Consider the following 25,063-nt stretch of genomic DNA (forward strand, 5'->3'; position numbering starts at 1 on the left):
GTGTGGGATCCTCGGTGCAAGCCGAAGGGACTATTCAGTGGACATTTACATTTCCGCAGCATATGCAACAAACATGAACAGTTAGAACATCTCCTCCTTGAGTCCAATATTGACTGTTTGGGAATATCTGAATCTTGGCAAAAACAGTAGTCACCATCTTCTATTGTATCTTTGTCAGGATAGAATATGTTTAGGAAGGACAGACTGAAGGGAAAAGGAGAGGTGTGTTGCTTTATGTGAGGAATACCCTTACTTGTAGGGAGATTGCTCTTCCAGCTAATGTTGATTTTGATTGTGTTGGTGTGGAAATCACACTATCTGAGGAAATGTCCCTCACCATGATTTGCCTATATCGACCACCCACCGCTAAGGTGGATTTCTATGACCAGGTAAAACTCATGCGGAATTCCTGCGACTCCAACAAAGAGCTAATTATTTTAGGAGACTTTAACATAAAGTGGAATTACAGACAAAATAGAAAGAACATAAAACGGATCACGGATAAACACAACTTAATACAGCTAATGGATCAACCGACTAGAATAACCAAACCCTCCAAGACTATGATAGATTTAGTATTTACTAACAAAGCTGACAGAATAGTTAAAAGATACAACTTCCTAACTGGTCTTTCTGACCATAATCTTGTTCTTTTTGGCAGGAAACTCAACAAAAAAAAAGGTTCATGGCCACACCTGAAACCCCTGCCTTGGGTTCACGCTTCATCCCCAAAGACCTGCAACAACATTTTATGGATGCAGTGAAAATGATTAATTGGGGGGGACACTCTGTCCTCTGAAGATATTGGAGAAAACAGTGATCTGTTTATATCTCAAATTAACTTGACTTTTAAGAAAGATATTAGGAAAGTATCGAATACCATTCAATTCAACTTGCAAAATTGTAAACAAATTAGTCCTTTCTTAACTGTCAATGCTGCAAAGTCATACCTCCACTGTATGATTCTATCCCACATTGAATACTGTTTGACAAACTGGTCGTTTGCTTGTGCCACACACCTGAAACCCATAGAACAGCTGTACAAGAGAGCTATCCAGGTGTTTGACAGAAAGCCACATTCATTCCACCACTGTACCATCCTTGAGAAACACAATTTCTTGAGTTTTGACAATTTTAACTCTTTTAAAAGTATGTGTTTTTTTTAATAAATGTCTACATGGATTAACTTCAGAATCGTTTTTATCGTTTTAATGCCATTGAAGACCACTTTTCACCAGACTACGACAAAGGTAAGCCATGTTAGCGTTTTTAGCTACCTAGCGCCACATATTTTGATGTCTGTTTTTGTTTATAAAGTCGCGAGTTCGTATCATTGAGTGATAATGTATGTACCCCTCGATTCTGTGTCCCCTCACGATGTGAAACGATGTGTTGGATGTGCAGAAAAAAATAATAATAAGGTTTTGTGAGTGAATTTCGGTGCAGTCATCTGTTAGCATTTTTCGCTTGTTGCTAATTCAGAGGCTCAGCGTTAGCATTGTGGGCTTTTAAAAAAAAAGAAAATTAAAATGATCAGTTAGATGAGTTTCTTCCCGTTACATGGATATAAAACATTCATAGTTTATTAAATGGACATGCCCTCAGACACTGTTTCCTGCAAGATGTTGCAGGAGGGCCCCGGTACCGGGGTCTCTCGGGTTTAACAGGTTAAACATGCAAATCCCAGGTCTTGATTGACTTCTTGCACTATTTGTTTAATTGTTTTATATATTATGTTGGATTGTTGGAGGAGCTTGGGACTTGAGTTTTTCATTCACATCTCCACTGTAGCTGTGCCTCTGACAATTAAAGCTTTGAATCTTTGAATGTACAGTCTCTCTCAGTGTATCGCCTGTTTGGACGTTCTCCTCGGTCGTACTTTCATCCTCTCCTCCACTGTCCTGCATCCTTTAAAGCAGAAATGCTTCCGGATGTTTGCGCTGAACTTCTTGTCTCTGATGCCGTAGATGAGTGGGCTGAGAAGACGAGGAAGAACGTTGGTGAAGAGGAAGGTGCTGTAGAAGATGTCTCCTGTCTTGTGGGGCCAATTGGTGACGAGGAAGAGGTTGATGAAGGGCGCGATGAAGGACAGCAGGCAGAGGAGCAGCTGGACCCCGTGGAGCAGGATGGTGTTTCGAGCGTTTGTCATCGAGGCTCGACTCACACCTGAAACCCCCCGAGCTGCGAGGAGCACGTTCAGATAGGTGAAGACCACCGTGAGGAAGACGAAGGAGAACAGGAGCACCTGAGGAGGAAGAGGGGAGTACTTATTAACAGAGATGGCGAAAGTACACACATCCTTTACTCAAGTAGAAGTACAGATACTCGTGTTTAAAATACTCTGGTGAAAGTAGAAGTTCTGACTAAACTTCTTTACTCAAGTCAAAGTAAAGAGGCTTTGAAATGTACTTCAGTAAAAAGTACCCATAACTAGCAGCTGTTTTAAAGAGTACCTGACCTCCCTTTATATTAATAGAACAATAATGTCATTGTTAGCTAATGAATGTTTCCATGCTGAACAACGGCAACATGACAACGTTTTCATTGGTCCCTCTTCTTTAGAGAAGACCAGGAAATGATGGATACACGGATCGTGTTCAAATCAATAGGCACGCAATGACTCTAAATAATAATGATCACGCCACCAAACACACATTCAAACTGAAGGAACCAGCCTGCTTGGAAAATGTAACAAGTAGAAAGTGGTATTTGTGCAGTAACCCCAGCGGCACCACGAGGAGAGCAGCCACCATGAGACCCAGAGTCTGCATGATGGTCAAAGCTGTCACTGTTGCCCCCTGTCGCAGTCTGCAAACTGCCTGAAGCAGGGATGCCTGTCTTCTCTCTGACAGGGTGGCACGTTGTCTGCCTGCATCGAGCAGAATCCCCAGATACTCCACCTGCTGGTGAGGTATAGGACTGTTCTTCTTCCAATTGACCGCAATCCCCACTTGGATCAATTGGGCTGTGTTTGCCCCTTCCCTGAACCTGGCCATGACTATGAGGTCGTAAAAGAAAACCCTCATGCCATGGTCGCGAAGCGGCTGAAGCGCTGTGGCCACACATTTGCTGAACTTGCGTGGGGATAGGGAGTAGCCTAACGGTAGTCTGTTGGACTCGTAGGCTACCCCCTGGAAGGCAAAACGCAAATACTTTCTGTGCTTTGGAGCAATTTCGAAAGTAAGCGTCCTTCAAGTCGATGGTTGTGAACCAACCGCCCGGCTGCACTAGTTCCAGTAATTGTTTTACATATGGAACTTTTTGCAGGCAATGTGCTGATTTAGGCTGCGAAGATCCAGAATGGGTCTGAACTCTGGACGCACGACTCCCGATTCTGTCTTCTTGGAAACCAGGAAGTACATAGCAAAGCCACTTTTCTCTGTCCTGAGAGTTCACAACAGACACAGCCTGTTTTTGCAACAGGGCCTGAATCTCTGTTGAAAGGAAACCTATCTCCTCCTGGGATGATATATGTGTCTCTCTTATGCCCCTGAATGGAGGAGGGACGCAGCAAAACTGGAGTGAGTACCCCAGCTTCAGCGTCCTGTCCATCCATTCTGTCAGTACACAGCTGAGCTTCCATTCCTCATACAACTGTGTTAGGGGACTTACAAGCAGCTGCAGAGTCGCAGCTAAGAAGCTGTAGTACTCTCTGGTGGCCCATTCCCCGCCAAACCTTCCAAAAAAGGAAGATTGGCTGTTGAGCATATTTGTATAATAACAAAGTCATGTTTCAGTTCATGTGTATGACATCATCAGAATGTGCCTGAAACGTGGTGATGCTAATGAGCATGCGCTGATACAATAAACGGCCCCGTACTCCAGGCCAAACTCTGAGCGATGTGGTCGTGTGTTTTTTGTGTCCGTTAGCATACTTACACTACTTTGGTTGACTGCAAACGTGGAGACTTCTGCTGAATATAATGTCAGTCCTCACGCAACATTGGCCCATGGGGGGCTGACACAGAAAGGGCCGATTTTCTACTGAGGTCCTTGAACGCACCGCTGCAGCTCTCGGGGGGGCGCGCACCCCGTCATAATGCTGTCCTCACACAGACAGTGAAGTGCATCAATCGGAGCTATTACACTAGGCGAGGTGTGTTTTCTGACAACAACACGCCGGCCGTAATGTCCCAGCACCCGCATAGCGCTTTGACAGCACTTCCTGTGGTTTATCACACTCACATGCGCGCGCCCACTGGCTGCCTCCTTTACTGGAGTTACAACTGGGGCAGCGAGTGGGGAATTGTGTCTCATAATGGGTGCCCAATTAACATCATATGAAACGGATCTTGTCGATTTCAACGAGACATTTATGGGGAATTGTGGAATTGTTGAGAGAGATGACTCTTACTCTGGGATAAATGCAATCGTTTTTATTGAATGCATTTTTCACACACACAACACTCTAGGGTTACAATACGTAACCCACCGTTCTTGCAACTGGGCCTGAATTTCTTTTGAAAGGAAACCTATCTCCTCCTAGGATGATAGATTTGCCTCTCTTATGCCCTTGAATGGAGGAAGGACGCTGCAAAACTGGAGTGAGTACCCAGTCTCAGTGTCCTGTCCATCCACTTTGTCAGTACACAGCTGAGCTTCCATTCCCCATAAAACTGTGTTTAGCGGACATGCAAGCAGCTGTGGAGCCGCCGCTAAGAAGCTGTAGTACTCTCTGGTGGCCTCATCACCGTTCCCATCAACATCCCTTAACACCTGCATTGAGGAGATAAAGTTGCTTGGATGCAACAAAACTTCCTGCAGGTCAATAGCTCCAAAACAGAAGCTATTGTAGTCGGCACACCAAACCAGGTCCAGTCATCCCGCATAACCCACATGACCTATTCTGGCCAAAACATACCCCTCTCCACAGCAGTTACCAACCTGGGTGTAAGATTTGACAGACATCTGACCTTTGACACCCACATCAAACGTCTGTGCAAAACCTCCTTCTACCACCTCAGGAACATTACAAAACTCCTGTCAGATGCTGAACAACTGGTCAATGCCTTCGTCTCCTCAAGGCTTGATTACTGCAACGCTCTCCTCATCGGGACTCCTAGTGGGAGCCTTCAAGAAAGGCCTAAAAACCTTTAATTTCAAAAAAGCCTTAAATTAAACTTTTATTTATTTTGTTTGTTTTTATTATGCCTCCTGTAGCACCTTGGGATTGCTGTTAGCAATGAAAGGCGCTTTACAAATCGGATTTGTTATTATTATTATTACTCCGCTGCCAAACGTTCCATAAAAGGACGTTTGGCCCATGGGGGGCTGACACAGAAAGTGCCGATTTTCAACTGAGGTCCATGAACGCACCGCGGCACGCTCTCGTGGGGCCGCGGCTCCGTCATAATGCCGTCTCTTTGAAACGTACATTATGGGGAAATGTGGAATTGTGGAGAGAGATGACTCTTACTCTGGGATAAATGCAAACTCAACACACACACCAAGTCTAGAACTAGGGTTACAATACGTAACCCACCGTTCTTCTGCGGAGGTCCTAGAACGCACCGCGGCCACTCTCACGGCCCGTCCACACAGCGGCGTGCGTTGAAAGCTTCACCATTCACTTTGAATGGGGTGACGTCACTTTTCGCCGAACTGCATTGTGGGAAGCGACGCGGAGCTTTGCTGGCGTGGCTCGCTGCAAAAGTTGAGCAATGTTCAATTTTTGAAGCCTCGGCAGCCAATCGAATCATATGCCAGTACAAGCTCTAGCCAATCAAACCGCTGCTTGTGTGTCAGGGGCGGGAGATTCATGTGATTGTTTGTTGGTCGAGTTTCAGACACGCCCGCCGGCAAGCTTCAACACACGCCGCGGGCCGTCATGGAGCCGTGCGCCTTCGTATTAATGTTGTCTTTCACATTCAACGGTGAATTGCATTAATCGGAGCTATTATAGCAGGCAAGGTGTGTTTAGCGGGGCAGAGGTTCACTGCCCAGCCTGCTGCCTGCTGGGAGCAGATGGGCTGCCACGCTCCGCCGCCATGGTCATCACCAGGGGGAAGTCCTGGCGGACAGACCTGGGCGGTGGACTTCCATGGACGCCGGACCCGGAAGTGCCCGACAACGAGAAGTCCTCATCATCTTCCTCCCCGGCAAACGGAGCCATCCGCCCCGCTGGAATGGAGAACGTGAATGGCACCGCCTCTGCCATATCCTGGTCCCCCAAATACTCGAAGCAGAGGTGGTGGGGATTGGCGCCCGCTATTAAGCCAGGGCACGAAGGACAGGCCCGGGTCTCTAGAAGTGGCGACTCCATGAAGGTATGATAACTTCTTTCTTCTTCTTTCAAACGTTTTACTTTCTCTGAGGTGTTGTCCTGCTCAGTGAAGAGAAAAGGATGACAGGATCAGGAGGCGTGGCCGCATTATATACTGTGTGCCTGCGCGCGCATTCAGGTAGGCTCGCCCTGATTGGCCGGCTACGTTTATACAAACTCAGTGTGTGAATGCTCGCATAGAATGGTTGAGAGTAGTACCCATAGAGCCCAGTAGAGGGCGGAGCCTGTGTGAGATATAACTAAAGCTATTCAATAAATTTAGTGGAGTAAAAGTACACCATATACCTCTGAACTAATAATAATAATAATAATAACTTTTATTTATATAGCGCTTTTCAATAACCCAAAGTCGCTTACAAAAAAAATTAAAAGTACAGAAAGGGGGTGAACAGGCAGAAGACAACATATTGGACAAGAAAATTGAACATGAACATTACATGAACAGGCAAAGGACAACACAGGGGGGGAGCAAGCATAGGACAACGAGCAAAAGACAACATAATGGAAAAGAGGAAAGAAAAAGTTGATGAATGTATGAATAAGAGATGCAGCGTGGGGTGTATTCGAGTAGAAGCACAAAGCAGACCAAATGTAAATACTCAAGTGAAGTACCTCAAAAGTGTGTTTAAATACTTAACTGAATGTACTTAGTTACTTTACACCACTGCCTGAGGGAAAGGCGTGACAAACACAAATATCAGGGAGAAATTCAACAAGATAACAAATACCTCCACCACTAGACTGAGGGTCTCGTGGTACGGTGTGTTGTAGACGAAGGCGGCGTGACAGAAGACCGTCTTTGAGAAGACCGACAGAGGCTGAGTGATGAGGATGATGATGATGTCAGTGAAGGCAGGGATGAAGGACACGAGCCAGATGAGAGCGATGAGGAGGTGGGCTCTCTGCACCGTGCAGATCTGGACGTGATGAAGAGGAAGACACACGGCGATGTAGCGCTCCAACGCCATAACAGCCAGATTCAGAGGGCTGTTCCTGGAGACACACACACACACACACACACACACACACACACACACACACACACACACACACACACACACACACACACACACACACACACACACACACACACACACACACACACACACACACACACACACACACACACACACACACACACACACACACACATTTTGATCTGTTAGATATATAGATAGATACTTTATTAATCCCAAATTGGGAAATTCTACTTTTACTCAAGTACAAGACCTATTGTAACACCTGTTGGTGGTGATTAAGACGACCAGCATGATCCAGCAGGGGATGAATCCTGGGTTGCCGGTGTAAATGTAGATCACTAGCCCCAGAGAAAGTGTCAGCATGATCATGTCGTTAATCACCAGGTGGATGTACAGCACATACCTGCAGGAGAGGGAGAGGAAGAGGAGGAAAAAAACAAGAAACATATGTAAACAGGAAAGAGACGGGAGCGTCATGTCGAAGGTGTCCTCAAAACCTGGTTGAAGTCACTGACTTGGTGGTTATAATAAAAACATGAACATAGTGATGACATTTTTTGTGAGTTTCAGAAAAAACAATACCTATCTTTTTGTTTTTTCAATCAGATTTGACTTTTGTAATTCTAGCATACTAATGGAGTTATTGGGATATTTGAAACATCCTATGTACCTCCTCAAATTGTTCATACATAAGTAAGGTTTCATCTATATCTGTCATTGTGATGAAATAGCAGGTTAAAGCAGGATGAACAATCATGCAACAAAGAAGTAAAACAACAGCTTTGAACTACAGGCTAGTCCTAAGAAAGTCCTCTGGGCAATTAGGTGTTATTTTATACAACAGGTTAGTATTTGACATGGAGCAAAATGATGTGCAATGCTTTACTGATGCTGTAGAGGGCAGAAAGTCAGTTAAAGAGTGAGAGTAAAATAAGTCAGCAGTCACTGGTAAGAGAAGGCAAAGCTACAAATCTAAATGAGTGCAGATTTAAACCGGAGCAGCTTCATGTCTCAGTTTCTATAATGCCTCCGATAAGTTGGAACCAACATTCAATGTGTTGCTTTAGTAAAGCCTTTCAGATTTCACAATATGAGTACTGTAGTCAAAGGTTAGCACTGTCAGAATATTAGCTGAACATACCATGGACTGATCATTCACAGTTTAAACCTCTTCATTTGAACCACTGATTACAGAGGGCCCAAAAAACACTTTTCTGGAAACGAAATCCAAATTAAATCTGAATGATCTACTCTCATGGATCACTGTGACTAAAAAGACATGTGATAAGGGCCGCACAATTCATATATATGTTATGCACTATATGGACAAGTACAATACTCAAATCTCAGGATGCAAAATATTTGTAAAAGACTAAATATGTTTTAAAAATAATAACAATAATAATAAAAATACATGTTATATATATATAGCACTTTTCCTGGTGCTCAAAGTGCTTTACAAGCAAGATACAAATACAATGTTTAGAAGAACCGTTGAGCTGCAGAGATATCAAAGACTATACATATCGTATCCTGCACATCAGTCTCTCCAATTATTGTGAATAATGTCGCAGTTGCAATATCAGTCAAATCATCGCAGACAGTTATTTTTTCCTAAGTTCAGCTCACGTTTTAATCATTTAATATTTCTTGTTTTAGGGCGACAGCCTTTCCATATGTTAAAAGGACATTTGCTGTCACCTAAACAAAGTTTCAATCTATTTGAATCTACTTGTTTTAGAGCAAAGCATTAATACAACAGCTGATTCCAACATTTTTTACAAACGTGTAAGTACCACACTCTCCATTTAGACATTTAAGCAGATCTGAATATCAAGTACAATCTGTTTTACTGTGACTATGTTCACATATGTGTTTATCACCTGGGGTCTCGCTGGAAGTCCTTGCTCTTGAAGTACGTGTAGACAAAAGCTCCATTGATGCAGATGATGGTGAATACCAGGACAAAGATGATGAAGTTCTTTGTGAAAGCTTCGTTATAGCTGTCGAAACGTCTGCTGGAGTTCATATTGTCCTCAGAGCTGGAGACACAGAACACAGAACACAGATTAAATGAGAATAAGAGCCTTCGTTGTTCTTTAGTGAATCAAACTCCTTAGATTAGCTCTAAACATGCCTGCTGTACGAGGAACAGGAAGAGCAGCAGTTCATTATATAACAATAATACAAATATAACAAAGTGTAAACTAATGAATGTTAACATAGTGGTTTTGTGGGATTAAAAAGAACATTCTATTTACAGTATATAATTGTTTTTATTGTTTTACGCTCTGATATAAAATATGAAAACAAACAAAACACAATCAGAAAATCTAGATGTGTTTTTCTGCATTTAGTTGAAGCTTCTCGAGGCTTTTAAAGGCCTTTGGAAGAAGAACACAGTCAGTCAAATGTATTATTATATTAAAAATATAACAACAAGTTAACATCTAAGGAATGTTAACATAGTGGTTGGATTTATTTGTATACTATAGTATTAGAAAAATAACATTATATTTATACATTTTATACCAATTTACATCAATCAGCAGTTTATAAATGTTCAATCAGTCGTCTGTAATTAAAATAATAAATGCATACATTCAGAATATTGCTTTAAATGACATTTTAAATATATTAATTTCACTGTTTGTGCACCCAGAGTCATACACATTACATTTAAACTATCCACAATATAAATACAGTAAGAAAGTTTTTTTAAAACATTGCAACATTAAATCGTTTAACAAGAAACACTTAATATCAGCTGCAGCGACAGACTCTCACCTGCTGACTCTCTGAATCCTCCAGCTGCCGGTCAGCTCCTTTATAATGTGTGTGTGTGTGTGTGTGTGTGTGTGTGTGTGTGTGAGTGTGTGTGTGTGTGTGTGTGTGTGTGTGTGTGAGTGTGTGTGTGAGGAGCATTGTGAACTTTTGATCATTAAAGTTAGTGAGGATGTTCCCCCAGAATCAACATTTGCATTAATTTACCGATTTTGAAATTAAAATGTATAGATGCATTTAGTATTATATTTACATTTGATTTAAAGTGTGTGTGTGTGTGTGTGTGTGTGTGTGTGTGTGTGTGTGTGTGTGTGTGTGTGTGTGTGTGTGTGTGTGTGTGTGTGTGTGTGTGTGTGTGTGTGTGTGTGTGTGTGTCTGGAGTTGGGCTGTTGTTAAGGTTTTGGCAACACCATATTTGTATTGCACTTAACATTGAATTAAACAGAGAACTTCTTCCACTTCCAGGCTTGCACAGAACTTGAATAACATTTCCTTTTATTTCCTCCACAATATAATGTAGAGCTGATCCTTCTGAACAAAAAAGCGTAAGTATGATAAACAACCCCCTGTGTGTTATGTAGCTTTGTAAACGGTCTGCAGAGTCACAAACCCTCAAAGTACACCCTGTAGCGAGTACAACTCTAACACAGAGAAGGCCTGTCTATGCTGCCCCAGAACGCCTCGTAGGACATTTTCTTTTTCCATTTTTTTCTTCCGGGAACCAAGTGACGTAACGACGACCCAATGGACCAATCCGTGGAGCTCCACACAAACCAGGATCCCTTGGCGTCACTATCAAACGCAGTGGGGGAACCTTTAGCGTCAATTTTCAACTATCAGGGAGTCCCATTGACTTGCATAGAGCTTTTCTTAGCTGCAGCTGCGTGGACCACTCACGTGTGTTTGCTCAGCAGTGGCGGCTCCAGAGTATTTGTGTTGGGTAATCTGTGGTAGGGCTAACCCGTACAGTGGTGGGGCTCAAGTCAGTATTTGCAATGTAATTACATACACGCCCCCCTTGACAGTGAAACGTGAGGTTTAGATTATTTCCATGTCTCAATACAAATTGAACTGTATGAAATAAAAAGGCCCATTTCTCTTGTAGTAAATAAAAAGGGCAACCTGGAGCCAATCCTGCAATTTCCCCACAGGTGAAAGAGTTGACATGCTGAAACCCCAACCCCTGCAGGGGGGTCTGGGGGGATTCTCCCCCAGGAGATTTTTTGAAATACTAACATAAAATACACATTCTGGTACTCTCTTGAGAAGAAATATAAATAAATCTATTACTATACGATATATTTAAAAAAATGAATGCCATTTTAGTTTGTTGTTACTTTGTTCTGAAAGCTGAACCTGCTGCTCCTCACAGAGAGGAGAGGGAAGAGGCTGTGTGAATTACTTTACGTTGTGCATAAGGGTGGATAGCCCCCATTGCTCTGTGTGTCAACATAAACTCACAAAAACTCACCTCTTCAATCTGGCTTTTCATGTGTGATTGTTTTTGTATTATTTGACTTTAACTTTAACTATATATGTATTTGTTGTTCCTTTCTTCTCTTTTCTTTTTTCTCCACTATTATCTGTAAAGCGTCTTTGAGCACCTGTAAAAGCGCTAACAAATTAAATCTATTATTATTATTATTATTATTATTATTATTATTATTAAAATGAAAGACATCCCACACACCTATCAATCATCAAACCGTGGGGTCTTATTTCATTACGTGTTGATTTCTATCAACACGTAATATTGTATCGATGTATATAGAGATGTACAGCAAAAGTATTCTCCGTCAGGACTTCCTGCAACAGCACCACGCCGTTATCTTGATTCTGATTGGCCAGAAGACATTATCAAAGATGTTCTAATGAGAAGACGATCACTACGTGACAAAAGTTTTCAAAACCGTTTCTAGTCAAGTGGCTACTGAAATCAATCTTACTAACTGCTGTCTTTGCAATTTACTTCACGCGAGTTGGCGGACTTTATTTTGCTAACTTTAACATCATTTTTCATGGTGGGGCTAAGCCATTTCTTGGTATGGCTGTAGCCTACCCCAGCCATACCCTGGCACTGGTGCTCAGACTGAGTTTCGCGGTGTCTCGCTGTCTCGCAGACCCCACGCAGCAACCAGGAAACGACACCAGTAATCCAGCTCACACTGTCCACTCCTCAATTCTCAATGGGCGCAGCAGCGAGCCCCCCAACGTCCCGCCAACACGGCAACCAGACCCCACGCAACATTCTCATCTGTTTGTCATTACTGGTGTCATTTTCTGGTTGCTAAGCAACGCCATGGTAACACATAATCACTGATTTTCCGCTGTAACGGTGGTTGACTCATCAGACCAGAGTGGGCGAGCTGACCAATCAGAGCACAGTGGGCTCATAGGAAAGGGGGGATGGGGGGGGGCGGGGCAGGAGCTCCAACAAGCCGTTTAGGACAGAGAGTGAATACACATACTATACAGAGATTCTGTATGAGAAACCAATGTGAGTTTGGAACATTGAAGAATGTAAATCTATTCTAGTAGACCTCAACAATGGAATTATGATCAGTAGAGATGGCCATGACATGGGACCTTTAATGGTTAATTGCAGCCTTGATTTAAACATGCAAATCCCAGGTCTTGATTGACTTCTTGCACTATTTTTATTTTTACATTTGTTTTATTGTTTTATGTCTTATTATATATTATGTTGCATTGTTTGAGGAGCTTGGGACTTGAGTTTTTCATTCACATCTCCACTGTAGCTGTGCCTCTGACAATAAAGCTTTGAATCTTTGAATGTACAGTCTCTCTCAGTGTATCGCCTGTTTGGACGTTCTCCTCGGTCGTACTTTCATCCTCTCCTCCACGGTCCTGCATCCTTTAAAGCAGAAATGCTTCCGGATGTTTCCGCGGAACTTCCTGTCTCTGACGCCGTAGATGAGAGGGCTGAGAAGACGAGGAAGAACGTTGGTGAAGACGAAGCTGCTGAAGAAGATGTCTGTTCTCTTGCGGGGCCAATTGGTGACGAGGAAGAGGTTGATGAAGGGCGCGATGAAGGACAGCAGGCAGAGGAGCAGCTGGACCCCGTGGAGCAGGATGGTGTTTCGGGCGTTTCTCATCGAGGCTCGACTCACACCTGAAACCCCCCGAGCTGCGAGGAGCACGTTCAGATAGGTGAAGACCACCGTGAGGAAGACGAAGGAGAACATGAGCACCTGAGGAGGAAGAGGGGACTACTTATTAACAGAGATGGCAAAAGTACACACATCCTTTACTCAAGTAGAAGTACAGATACTCATGTTTAAAAATAATCTGGTAAAAGTAGAAGTACTGACTAAACTTCTTTACTCAAATAAAAATAAAGAGGCTTCGAAATGTACTTCAGTAAAAAGTACCCATGAGGATCCTGTTGACGCTGTCAACCCAATCCAGGCTGTTTCTTCCTCATTAAGGCTGACTCTTCCGGAGAGATTCTCCGGAGACTCCATGAACTGCAGAGCCTTCCTCGTGCAGTGCGATCTGCATTTCCAACACAACCCAGGGGCTTTTTCATCAGACCATGCTAAAGTGGCTTTTATCGTGTCCCATTTAACGGGAAGAGCTGCAGCCTGGGCTACTGGAGAATGGTCCAGAGACTCCGAGCTTTGATATTCTTTAGCCGACTTCATAGACACTATGAGTTGCATATTTGACCACTCGTCACCTGTTACAGAGGCCAGCAGAAGACTTCTTCAGATGTGCCAGTGCAACCGTCAGGTGGTTGATTATGCCATGGAGTTACAAAGTAACTAAAGCTATTCAACAAATGTACTTAGTTACTTTACACCACCGCCTGAGGGAAAGGCGTGACAAACACAAATATCAGGGAGAAATTCAACAAGATAACAAATACCTCCACCACTAGACTGAGGGTCTCGTGGTACGGTGTGTTGTAGACCAAGGTGGCGTTACAGAAGACCTTCTTTGAGAAGACAGACAGAGTCTGAGTGATGAGGATGATGATGATGTCAGTGAAGGCAGGGATGAAGGACACGAGCCAGATGAGAGCGATGAGGATGTGGGCTCTCTGCACCGTGCAGATCTGGACGTGATGAAGAGGAAGACACACGGCGATGTAACGCTCCAACGCCATACCAGCCAGATTCAGAGGGCTGTTCCTGGAGAGACACACACACACACACACACACGCACGCACGCACGCACGCACGCACGCACGCACGCACGCACGCACGCACGCACGCACGCACACACACACACACACACACACACACACACACACACACACACACACACACACACACACACACACACACACACACACACACACACACACACACACACACACTTTTCATAACCCCCAGCTGAACAAACAAAGCACTCCACTACATTTTTGTGATACCTTTAATTACCTTACAGATTTGGATAACCTTTTGAATGCAGGACTTTTACTTTAACAGAGTATTCCTACACTTTGGTACTTCTACTTTTACTCAAGTGCAATATCTAACTACTTCTACTTTTACACAAGTTCAAGATCTGACTCCCTCCCATGTGATTATTCCAGGATGAAACCCTACCTGTTGGTGGTCATTAAGATGACCAGCATGATCCAGCAGGGGATGAACCCTGGGTTGCCGGTGTAGGTGGCGATCACTAGCCCCAGAGAAAGTGTCAGCATGATCATGTCGTTAATCACCAGGTGGATGTACAGCACATACCTGCAGGATAAAAAGAAACATACGTAAACAGGAAAGAGATGGGAGCGTCATGTTGAAGATGTCCTCAAAAGTCACTGATTGGGTCATAATAATAAAAACATGAACATGTTTTGGAAACAATAATACCTATCTTTTTGTTTTTTCCATCAGATTTGACTTTTGTACTTCTAGCATACTACTGGAGTTATTGGGATATTTGAAACACTCCTATGTACCACCCAATTCCTCAAATAGTCTATACAATCGAATACAAATACCAACACATTAGTAAGGTCTAAGGCAGTGGTTCTCAACTGGTGGGTCGCAACCCAAAAGTGGTTCGCGGACCCGTTTCGAGTGGGTCACGGTCCGGATGTGTGAGTGAAGAGAAAGTGAGGGGGAAAAAGTCAAACTTTTATTTTGAAGGCCCTATTTTCTAACGCTGTGCATGCAATATGCGTTGGACTGGAAGTACCGGAGACCAGTAGTCACGTAGTGAGTTTTCTGGCCAATCAAAATCAAGATTGTTGCCGGAAGTCCCCACGGAGAATCATTTTGCGGTAGAACTATTCTTTATACATCCATGGGTACAACTTCAGATAAAAATGAACACATAATGAAATATGACCCTCGGTTTGATGATTGACAGGTCACAGAACAATGGGGGCTATCTACCCTTACCCACAATTTAAAGTAATTCACACAGACTCTCTCCTCTTTACTCTTCTCGCAGCAAGATGTCAGAACAAAGTGAAAAACAAACAATGGCATAAAATATTATTAATATTTCGGGTAATAATAGATTTATTTATTTTCTTCACAGAGTGTACCAGAATGCGTAGTTTATGTTAGTATTTCTAAAAATCTCTTAAAAGCATACTTTAGTTCTGTGAAGGGATATATGCACTGTACTTCACTTTAATTCATATTGTATGCTGCAAAGCGTATATTACAGCACGATTTTTTGTTGAATAGATTTGAGTGCTTCAAAATGTTGGGTCGCGATTTATTGACCAAATAACAAGTGGGTCCCGATGCCTGACCAGTTGAGAACCACTGGTCTAAGGTCTAATCTATATCTGTCATTGTGATGAAATAGCAGGTTAAAGCAGGATGAACAATCAATCAAAAAAGAAGTAAAACAACAGCTTTGAACTACAGGCTAGTCCTAAGAAAGTCCTCTGTACAATTAGGTGTTATTTTATACAACAGGTTAGTTTTTGACATGGAGCAAAATGATGTGCAATGCTTTACTGACACTGTAGAGGGCAGAAAGTCACAGTTAAAGAGTGAGAGTAAAATAAGTCAGCGGTTGAGAGCAGATTTAAACTATTTCAGTTTCAATAATGCCTCCGATAAATTGGAATCAACATGCAATGTGTTGCTTTAGTAAAGCTTTTCAGATTACACAATATAAGTACTGTAGTCTAAGGTTAGCACTGTCAGAATATTAGCTGAACATACCATGGACTGATCATTCACCGTTTAAACCTCTTCATTTGAACCACTGATTACAGAGGGCCCAAAAAACACTTTTCTGGAAACGAAATCCAAATTAAATCTGAATGATCTACTCTCATGGATCACTGTGACTAAAACAACATTGGATAAGGGCTGCATAATTAATATATATATGTTATGCACTATATATACAAGTACAATACTCAAATCTCAGGATGCAAAATATTTGTGAAAGACTAAATATGTTTTAAAAATAATAACAATAATAATAAAAATACATGTTATATATATATAGCACTTTTCCTGGTGCTCAAAGTGCTTTACAAGCAAGATACAAATACAATGTTTAGAAGAACCGTTGAGCTGCAGAGATATCAAAGACTATACATATCGTATCCTGCACATCAGTCTCTCCAATTATTGTGAATAATGTCGCATTTGCAATATCAGTCAAATCATCGCAGACAGTTATTTTTTCCGAATTGTGCAGCTCACGTTTCAATCATTTAGTATTTCTTGTTTTAGGGCGACAGCCTTTCCATATGTTAAAAGGACATTTGCTGTCACCTAAACAAAGTTTCAATCTACTTGTTTTAGAGCAAAGCATTAATACAACAGCTGATTCCAACCTTTTTTACAAACGTGTAAGTGCCACACTCTCCATTTAGACATTTAAGCAGATCTGAATATCAAGTACAATCTGTTTTACTGTGACTATGTTCACATATTTGTTTATCACCTGGGGTCTCGCTGGAAGTCCTTGCTCTTGAAGTATGTGTAGACAAAAGCTCCATTGATGCAGATGATGCTGAATACCAGGACAAAGGTGATGAAGTTCTTTGTGAAAGCTTCGTTATAGCTGTCGAAACGTCTGCTGGAGTTCATATTGTCCTCAGAGCTGGAGACACAGAACACAGAACACAGATGAAATGAGAATAAGAGCCTTCGTTGTTCTTTAGTGAATCAAACTCCTTAGATTAGCTCTAAACATGCCTGCTGTACGAGGAACAGGAAGAGCAGCAGTTCATTAAATAACAATAATACAAATATAACAAAGTGTAAACTAATGAATGTTAACATAGTGGTTGGATTTATTTGTATACTATAGTATTAGAAAAATAACATTATATTTATACATTTTATACCAATTTACATCGATCAGCAGTTTATAAATGTTCAATCAGTCGTCTGTAATTAAAATGATAAATGCATACATTCAGAATATTGCTTTAAATGACATTTTAAATATATTAATTTCACTATTTGTGCACCCAGTCATACACATTACATTTAAACTATCCACAATATAAATACAGTAAGAACGTTTTTTTTAAAACATTGCAACATTAAATCGTTTAACAAGAAACACTTAATATCAGCTGCAGCGACAGACTCTCACCTGCTGACTCTCTGAATCCTCCAGCTGCCGGTCAGCACCTTTATAATGTGTGTGCGTGTGTGTGTGTGTGTGTGTGTGTGTGTGTGTGTGTGTGTGTGTGTGTGTGTGTGTGTGTGTGTGTGTGTGTGTGTCTGGGGTTGGTCTGTTAAGGTTTTGGCAACGCAATATTTGTATTGCACTTAACATTGAATTAAACAGAGAACTTCTTCCACTTCCAGGCTTGCACAGAACTTGAATAACATTTCCTTTTATTTCCTCCACAATATAATGTAGAGCTGATCCTGCTGAACAAAAAAACGTAAGTATGATAAACCAGACCCCACGCAGCTTTCTCATCTGTTTGTCATTATTGGTGTCATTTTCTGGTTGCTATCAAATGCCATTGTTTCCGCTGAAACGGTGGTTGACTCATCAGAACAGAGTGGGCGAGCTGACCAATCAGAGCACATTGACGTGACGTGGCAAGATGGCGGCCGGCATTTCGGGCGCAGTGGCAGCGATCTATCTGTGCATGGTTGCTCTGAATCTCGGGCCTCTGTTCGGCTACACCACTCATCTTGCCCCCTTGGTAAAACAACACGCGGGGGATACATCATTATTTGCACCAGCAACATGGCTGAATATCAAGCGCTTCGGCTATGGTCGGCAAGTAATATACAGTACATTCATCAGGCACTCCTGACAGACTCTCTCCAACACAAAAAAGGGACACAAACGAAAAAAGGAGAATATTGGGCTATTGGCTCTACTGTGTCTCTTGCTCTCGGGAGATATCCACCCGTGTCCGGGTCCCGGCGTCGCTTCCATCGACCTGACAGCTGGCGGCCCGGCCGCCGAGCTCCACACGCCGCCGGCCGGTTTCCGAAGAGGCTGGCTAGCTGGACAGCTAGCACAGCCAGCGGGTCTCTGCGGTCTCTACCCACACCGTCGGAGGACTGCGGGTCCACAACGAGGCCTGGTATCCGAGGAGCAGAGATCCACACACAACCATTTAACTCCAGAAGAGGCTGGATAGCTCCCACACCACCGGAGAGCTTCAGGTCCACACCGAGGGCTGGAGGTGTAGCGGTGGAAATCCACGCGTCGCCGGCTGGCTTCAGACAAGGCGGGCTAGCTGAACAGCTAGCTCTGCCGAGGGACTGTGGGTCAGCGCCGATGGCTTGCGGCCTAGCAACAGAGAACCACAAACCAACAGCTAGCTCTGTCGGCTCCACTATCAACAACGGCACCGAGGTAAAGCCTAGAAATCCGGTATTTAAAAAACATTGTTACACAAAAATGTTTCAAACAGTGAATCAAGCAAAAACAGTGTGGGATCCTCGGTGCAAGCCGAAGGGACTATTCAGTGGACATTTACATTTCCGCAGCATATGCAACAAACATGAACAGTTAGAACATCTCCTCCTTGAGTCCAATATTGACTGTTTGGGAATATCTGAATCTTGGCAAAAACAGTAGTCACCATCTTCTATTGTATCTTTGTCAGGATAGAATGTGTTTAGGAAGGACAGACTGAAGGGAAAAGGAGAGGTGTGTTGCTTTATGTGAGGAATACCCTTACTTGTAGGGAGATTGCTCTTCCAGCTAATGTTGATTTTGATTGTGTTGGTGTGGAAATCACACTATCTGAGGAAATGTCCCTCACCATGATTTGCCTATATCGACCACCCACCGCTAAGGTGGATTTCTATGACCAGGTAAAACTCATGCGGAATTCCTGCGACTCCAACAAAGAGCTAATTATTTTAGGAGACTTTAACATAAAGTGGAATTACAGACAAAATAGAAAGAACATAAAACGGATCACGGATAAACACAACTTAATACAGCTAATGGATCAACCGACTAGAATAACCAAACCCTCCAAGACTATGATGGATTTAGTATTTACTAACAAAGCTGACAGAATAGTTAAAAGATACAACTTCCTAACTGGTCTTTCTGACCATAATCTTGTTCTTTTTGGCAGGAAACTCAAAAAAAAAAAAGGTTCATGGCCACACCTGAAACCCCTGCCTTGGGTTCACGCTTCATCCCCAAAGACCTGCAACAACATTTTATGGATGCAGTGAAAATGATTAATTGGGGGGTACACTCTGTCCTCTGAAGATATTGGAGAAAACAGTGATCTGTTTATATCTCAAATTAACTTGACTTTTAAGAAACATATTAGGAAAGTATCCAATACCATTCAATTCAACTTGCAAAATTGTAAACAAATTAGACCTTTCTTAACTGTCAATGCTGCAAAGTCATACCTCCACTGTATGATTCTATCCCACATTGAATACTGTTTGACAAACTGGTCGTTTGCTTGTGCCACACACCTGAAACCCATAGAACAGCTGTACAAGAGAGCTATCCAGGTGTTTGACAGAAAGCCACATTCATTCCACCACTGTACCATCCTTGAGAAACACAATTTCTTGAGTTTTGACAATTTTAACTCTTTTAAAAGTATGTGTTTTTTTTAATAAATGTCTACATGGATTAACTTCAGAATCGTTTTTATCGTTTTAATGCCATTGAAGACCACTTTTCACCAGACTACGACAAAGGTAAGCCATGTTAGCGTTTTTAGCTACCTAGCGCCACATATTTTGATGTCTGTTTTTGTTTATAAAGTCGCGAGTTCGTATCATTGAGTGATAATGTATGTACCCCTCGATTCTGTGTCCCCTCACGATGTGAAACGATGTGTTGGATGTGCAGAAAAAAATAATAATAAGGTTTTGTGAGTGAATTTCGGTGCAGTCATCTGTTAGCATTTTTCGCTTGTTGCTAATTCAGAGGCTCAGCGTTAGCATTGTGGGCTTTTAAAAAAAAAGAAAATTAAAATGATCAGTTAGATGAGTTTCTTCCCGTTACATGGATATAAAACATTCATAGTTTATTAAATGGACATGCCCTCAGACACTGTTTCCTGCAAGATGTTGCAGGAGGGCCCCGGTACCGGGGTCTCTCGGGTTTAACAGGTTAAACATGCAAATCCCAGGTCTTGATTGACTTCTTGCACTATTTGTTTAATTGTTTTATATATTATGTTGGATTGTTGGAGGAGCTTGGGACTTGAGTTTTTCATTCACATCTCCACTGTAGCTGTGCCTCTGACAATTAAAGCTTTGAATCTTTGAATGTACAGTCTCTCTCAGTGTATCGCCTGTTTGGACGTTCTCCTCGGTCGTACTTTCATCCTCTCCTCCACTGTCCTGCATCCTTTAAAGCAGAAATGCTTCCGGATGTTTGCGCTGAACTTCTTGTCTCTGATGCCGTAGATGAGTGGGCTGAGAAGACGAGGAAGAACGTTGGTGAAGAGGAAGGTGCTGTAGAAGATGTCTCCTGTCTTGTGGGGCCAATTGGTGACGAGGAAGAGGTTGATGAAGGGCGCGATGAAGGACAGCAGGCAGAGGAGCAGCTGGACCCCGTGGAGCAGGATGGTGTTTCGAGCGTTTGTCATCGAGGCTCGACTCACACCTGAAACCCCCCGAGCTGCGAGGAGCACGTTCAGATAGGTGAAGACCACCGTGAGGAAGACGAAGGAGAACAGGAGCACCTGAGGAGGAAGAGGGGAGTACTTATTAACAGAGATGGCGAAAGTACACACATCCTTTACTCAAGTAGAAGTACAGATACTCGTGTTTAAAATACTCTGGTGAAAGTAGAAGTTCTGACTAAACTTCTTTACTCAAGTCAAAGTAAAGAGGCTTTGAAATGTACTTCAGTAAAAAGTACCCATAACTAGCAGCTGTTTTAAAGAGTACCTGACCTCCCTTTATATTAATAGAACAATAATGTCATTGTTAGCTAATGAATGTTTCCATGCTGAACAACGGCAACATGACAACGTTTTCATTGGTCCCTCTTCTTTAGAGAAGACCAGGAAATGATGGATACACGGATCGTGTTCAAATCAATAGGCACGCAATGACTCTAAATAATAATGATCACGCCACCAAACACACATTCAAACTGAAGGAACCAGCCTGCTTGGAAAATGTAACAAGTAGAAAGTGGTATTTGTGCAGTAACCCCAGCGGCACCACGAGGAGAGCAGCCACCATGAGACCCAGAGTCTGCATGATGGTCAAAGCTGTCACTGTTGCCCCCTGTCGCAGTCTGCAAACTGCCTGAAGCAGGGATGCCTGTCTTCTCTCTGACAGGGTGGCACGTTGTCTGTCTGCATCGAGCAGAATCCCCAGATACTCCACCTGCTGGTGAGGTATAGGACTGTTCTTCTTCCAATTGACCGCAATCCCCACTTGGATCAATTGGGCTGTGTTTGCCCCTTCCCTGAACCTGGCCATGACTATGAGGTCGTAAAAGAAAACCCTCATGCCATGGTCGCGAAGCGGCTGAAGCGCTGTGGCCACACATTTGCTGAACTTGCGTGGGGATAGGGAGTAGCCTAACGGTAGTCTGTTGGACTCGTAGGCTACCCCCTGGAAGGCAAAACGCAAATACTTTCTGTGCTTTGGAGCAATTTCGAAAGTAAGCGTCCTTCAAGTCGATGGTTGTGAACCAACCGCCCGGCTGCACTAGTTCCAGTAATTGTTTTACATATGGAACTTTTTGCAGGCAATGTGCTGATTTAGGCTGCGAAGATCCAGAATGGGTCTGAACTCTGGACGCACGACTCCCGATTCTGTCTTCTTGGAAACCAGGAAGTACATAGCAAAGCCACTTTTCTCTGTCCTGAGAGTTCACAACAGACACAGCCTGTTTTTGCAACAGGGCCTGAATCTCTGTTGAAAGGAAACCTATCTCCTCCTGGGATGATATATGTGTCTCTCTTATGCCCCTGAATGGAGGAGGGACGCAGCAAAACTGGAGTGAGTACCCCAGCTTCAGCGTCCTGTCCATCCATTCTGTCAGTACACAGCTGAGCTTCCATTCCTCATACAACTGTGTTAGGGGACTTACAAGCAGCTGCAGAGTCGCAGCTAAGAAGCTGTAGTACTCTCTGGTGGCCCATTCCCCGCCAAACCTTCCAAAAAAGGAAGATTGGCTGTTGAGCATATTTGTATAATAACAAAGTCATGTTTCAGTTCATGTGTATGACATCATCAGAATGTGCCTGAAACGTGGTGATGCTAATGAGCATGCGCTGATACAATAAACGGCCCCGTACTCCAGGCCAAACTCTGAGCGATGTGGTCGTGTGTTTTTTGTGTCCGTTAGCATACTTACACTACTTTGGTTGACTGCAAACGTGGAGACTTCTGCTGAATATAATGTCAGTCCTCACGCAACATTGGCCCATGGGGGGCTGACACAGAAAGGGCCGATTTTCTACTGAGGTCCTTGAACGCACCGCTGCAGCTCTCGGGGGGGCGCGCACCCCGTCATAATGCTGTCCTCACACAGACAGTGAAGTGCATCAATCGGAGCTATTACACTAGGCGAGGTGTGTTTTCTGACAACAACACGCCGGCCGTAATGTCCCAGCACCCGCATAGCGCTTTGACAGCACTTCCTGTGGTTTATCACACTCACATGCGTGCGCCCACTGGCTGCCTCCTTTACTGGAGTTACAACTGGGGCAGCGAGTGGGGAATTGTGTCTCATAATGGGTGCCCAATTAACATCATATGAAACGGATCTTGTCGATTTCAACGAGACATTTATGGGGAATTGTGGAATTGTTGAGAGAGATGACCCTTACTCTGGGATAAATGCAATCGTTTTTATTGAATGCATTTTTCACACACACAACACTCTAGGGTTACAATACGTAACCCACCGTTCTTGCAACTGGGCCTGAATTTCTTTTGAAAGGAAACCTATCTCCTCCTAGGATGATAGATTTGCCTCTCTTATGCCCTTGAATGGAGGAAGGACGCTGCAAAACTGGAGTGAGTACCCAGTCTCAGTGTCCTGTCCATCCACTTTGTCAGTACACAGCTGAGCTTCCATTCCCCATAAAACTGTGTTTAGCGGACATGCAAGCAGCTGTGGAGCCGCCGCTAAGAAGCTGTAGTACTCTCTGGTGGCCTCATCACCGTTCCCATCAACATCCCTTAACACCTGCATTGAGGAGATAAAGTTGCTTGGATGCAACAAAACTTCCTGCAGGTCAATAGCTCCAAAACAGAAGCTATTGTAGTCGGCACACCAAACCAGGTCCAGTCATCCCGCATAACCCACATGACCTTTTCTGGCCAAAACATACCCCTCTCCACAGCAGTTACCAACCTGGGTGTAAGATTTGACAGACATCTGACCTTTGACACCCACATCAAACGTCTGTGCAAAACCTCCTTCTACCACCTCAGGAACATTACAAAACTCCTGTCAGATGCTGAACAACTGGTCAATGCCTTCGTCTCCTCAAGGCTTGATTACTGCAACGCTCTCCTCATCGGGACTCCTAGCGGGAGCCTTCAAGAAAGGCCTAAAAACCTTTAATTTCAAAAAAGCCTTAAATTAAACTTTTATTTATTTTGTTTGTTTTTATTATGCCTCCTGTAGCACCTTGGGATTGCTGTTAGCAATGAAAGGCGCTTTACAAATCGGATTTGTTATTATTATTATTACTCCGCTGCCAAACGTTCCATAAAAGGACGTTTGGCCCATGGGGGGCTGACACAGAAAGTGCCGATTTTCAACTGAGGTCCTTGAACGCACCGCGGCACGCTCTCGTGGGGCCGCGGCTCCGTCATAATGCCGTCTCTTTGAAACGGACATTATGGGGAAATGTGGAATTGTGGAGAGAGATGACTCTTACTCTGGGATAAATGCAAACTCAACACACACACCAAGTCTAGAACTAGGGTTACAATACGTAACCCACCGTTCTTCTGCGGAGGTCCTAGAACGCACCGCGGCCACTCTCACGGCCCGTCCACACAGCGGCGTGCGTTGAAAGCTTCACCATTCACTTTGAATGGGGTGACGTCACTTTTCGCCGAACTGCATTGTGGGAAGCGACGCGGAGCTTTGCTGGCGTGGCTCGCTGCAAAAGTTGAGCAATGTTCAATTTTTGAAGCCTCGGCAGCCAATCGAATCATATGCCAGTACAAGCTCTAGCCAATCAAACCGCTGCTTGTGTGTCAGGGGCGGGAGATTCATGTGATTGTTTGTTGGTCGAGTTTCAGACACGCCCGCCGGCAAGCTTCAACACACGCCGCGGGCCGTCATGGAGCCGTGCGCCTTCGTATTAATGTTGTCTTTCACATTCAACGGTGAATTGCATTAATCGGAGCTATTATAGCAGGCAAGGTGTGTTTAGCGGGGCAGAGGTTCACTGCCCAGCCTGCTGCCTGCTGGGAGCAGATGGGCTGCCACGCTCCGCCGCCATGGTCATCACCAGGGGGAAGTCCTGGCGGACAGACCTGGGCGGTGGACTTCCATGGACGCCGGACCCGGAAGTGCCCGACAACGAGAAGTCCTCATCATCTTCCTCCCCGGCAAACGGAGCCATCCGCCCCGCTGGAATGGAGAACGTGAATGGCACCGCCTCTGC

The 25,063-nt window shown here is 43.6% G+C and overlaps 3 protein-coding genes across 3 annotated transcripts; all 3 read right to left on the minus strand.

Moving 5' to 3' along the window:
* Positions 1-1,840: 1,840 nt before the first annotated feature.
* Positions 1,841-7,251, minus strand: LOC307038928 (odorant receptor 131-2-like; the record flags this gene model as incomplete). Its single annotated transcript, XM_079680600.1, has 2 exons — positions 1,841-2,245; positions 7,012-7,251. 2 exons carry the CDS (start codon positions 7,249-7,251, stop codon positions 1,841-1,843), a joined length of 645 nt encoding a protein of 214 aa, XP_079536726.1.
* Positions 7,252-7,500: 249 nt separating this feature from the next.
* LOC307038929 (uncharacterized protein) lies at positions 7,501-10,071 on the minus strand (the record flags this gene model as incomplete). The annotated part of the gene is made up of 3 exons (XM_079680601.1): positions 10,051-10,071; positions 9,147-9,305; positions 7,501-7,666 (listed from the first exon to the last, which is right to left on the minus strand). Exons 2-3 carry the CDS (start codon positions 9,290-9,292, stop codon positions 7,501-7,503), a joined length of 312 nt encoding a protein of 103 aa, XP_079536727.1. The 5' UTR covers positions 9,293-9,305; positions 10,051-10,071.
* A 2,419-nt stretch (positions 10,072-12,490) lies between these two features.
* Positions 12,491-17,634, minus strand: LOC307041886 (odorant receptor 131-2-like). Its single transcript, XM_079685445.1, has 5 exons — positions 17,602-17,634; positions 16,942-17,100; positions 14,622-14,762; positions 13,937-14,201; positions 12,491-13,259 (listed from the first exon to the last, which is right to left on the minus strand). Exons 2-5 carry the CDS (start codon positions 17,085-17,087, stop codon positions 12,855-12,857), a joined length of 957 nt encoding a protein of 318 aa, XP_079541571.1. The 5' UTR covers positions 17,088-17,100; positions 17,602-17,634; the 3' UTR covers positions 12,491-12,854.
* Between the last annotated feature and the right edge of the window lie 7,429 nt (positions 17,635-25,063).

The sequence above is a fragment of the Notothenia rossii genome, assembly GCF_949606895.1.
Source record: "Notothenia rossii genome assembly, chromosome: 5".
Taxonomy (NCBI): domain Eukaryota; kingdom Metazoa; phylum Chordata; class Actinopteri; order Perciformes; family Nototheniidae; genus Notothenia; species Notothenia rossii.

Coding starts and splice junctions, on each gene's coding strand:
- LOC307041886 (XM_079685445.1), bottom strand. CDS start 17,087: ATGAACTCCAGCAGACGTTTCGACAGCTATAACGAAGCTTTCACAAAG. Junction 14,202..14,621: donor ATCTTAATGACCACCAACAG/GTAGGGTTTCAT, acceptor GTGTCTCTCCAG/GAACAGCCCTCTGAATCTGG. Junction 13,260..13,936: donor CCCTCAGTCTAGTGGTGGAG/GTATTTGTTATC, acceptor CTTCCTCCTCAG/GTGCTCATGTTCTCCTTCGT.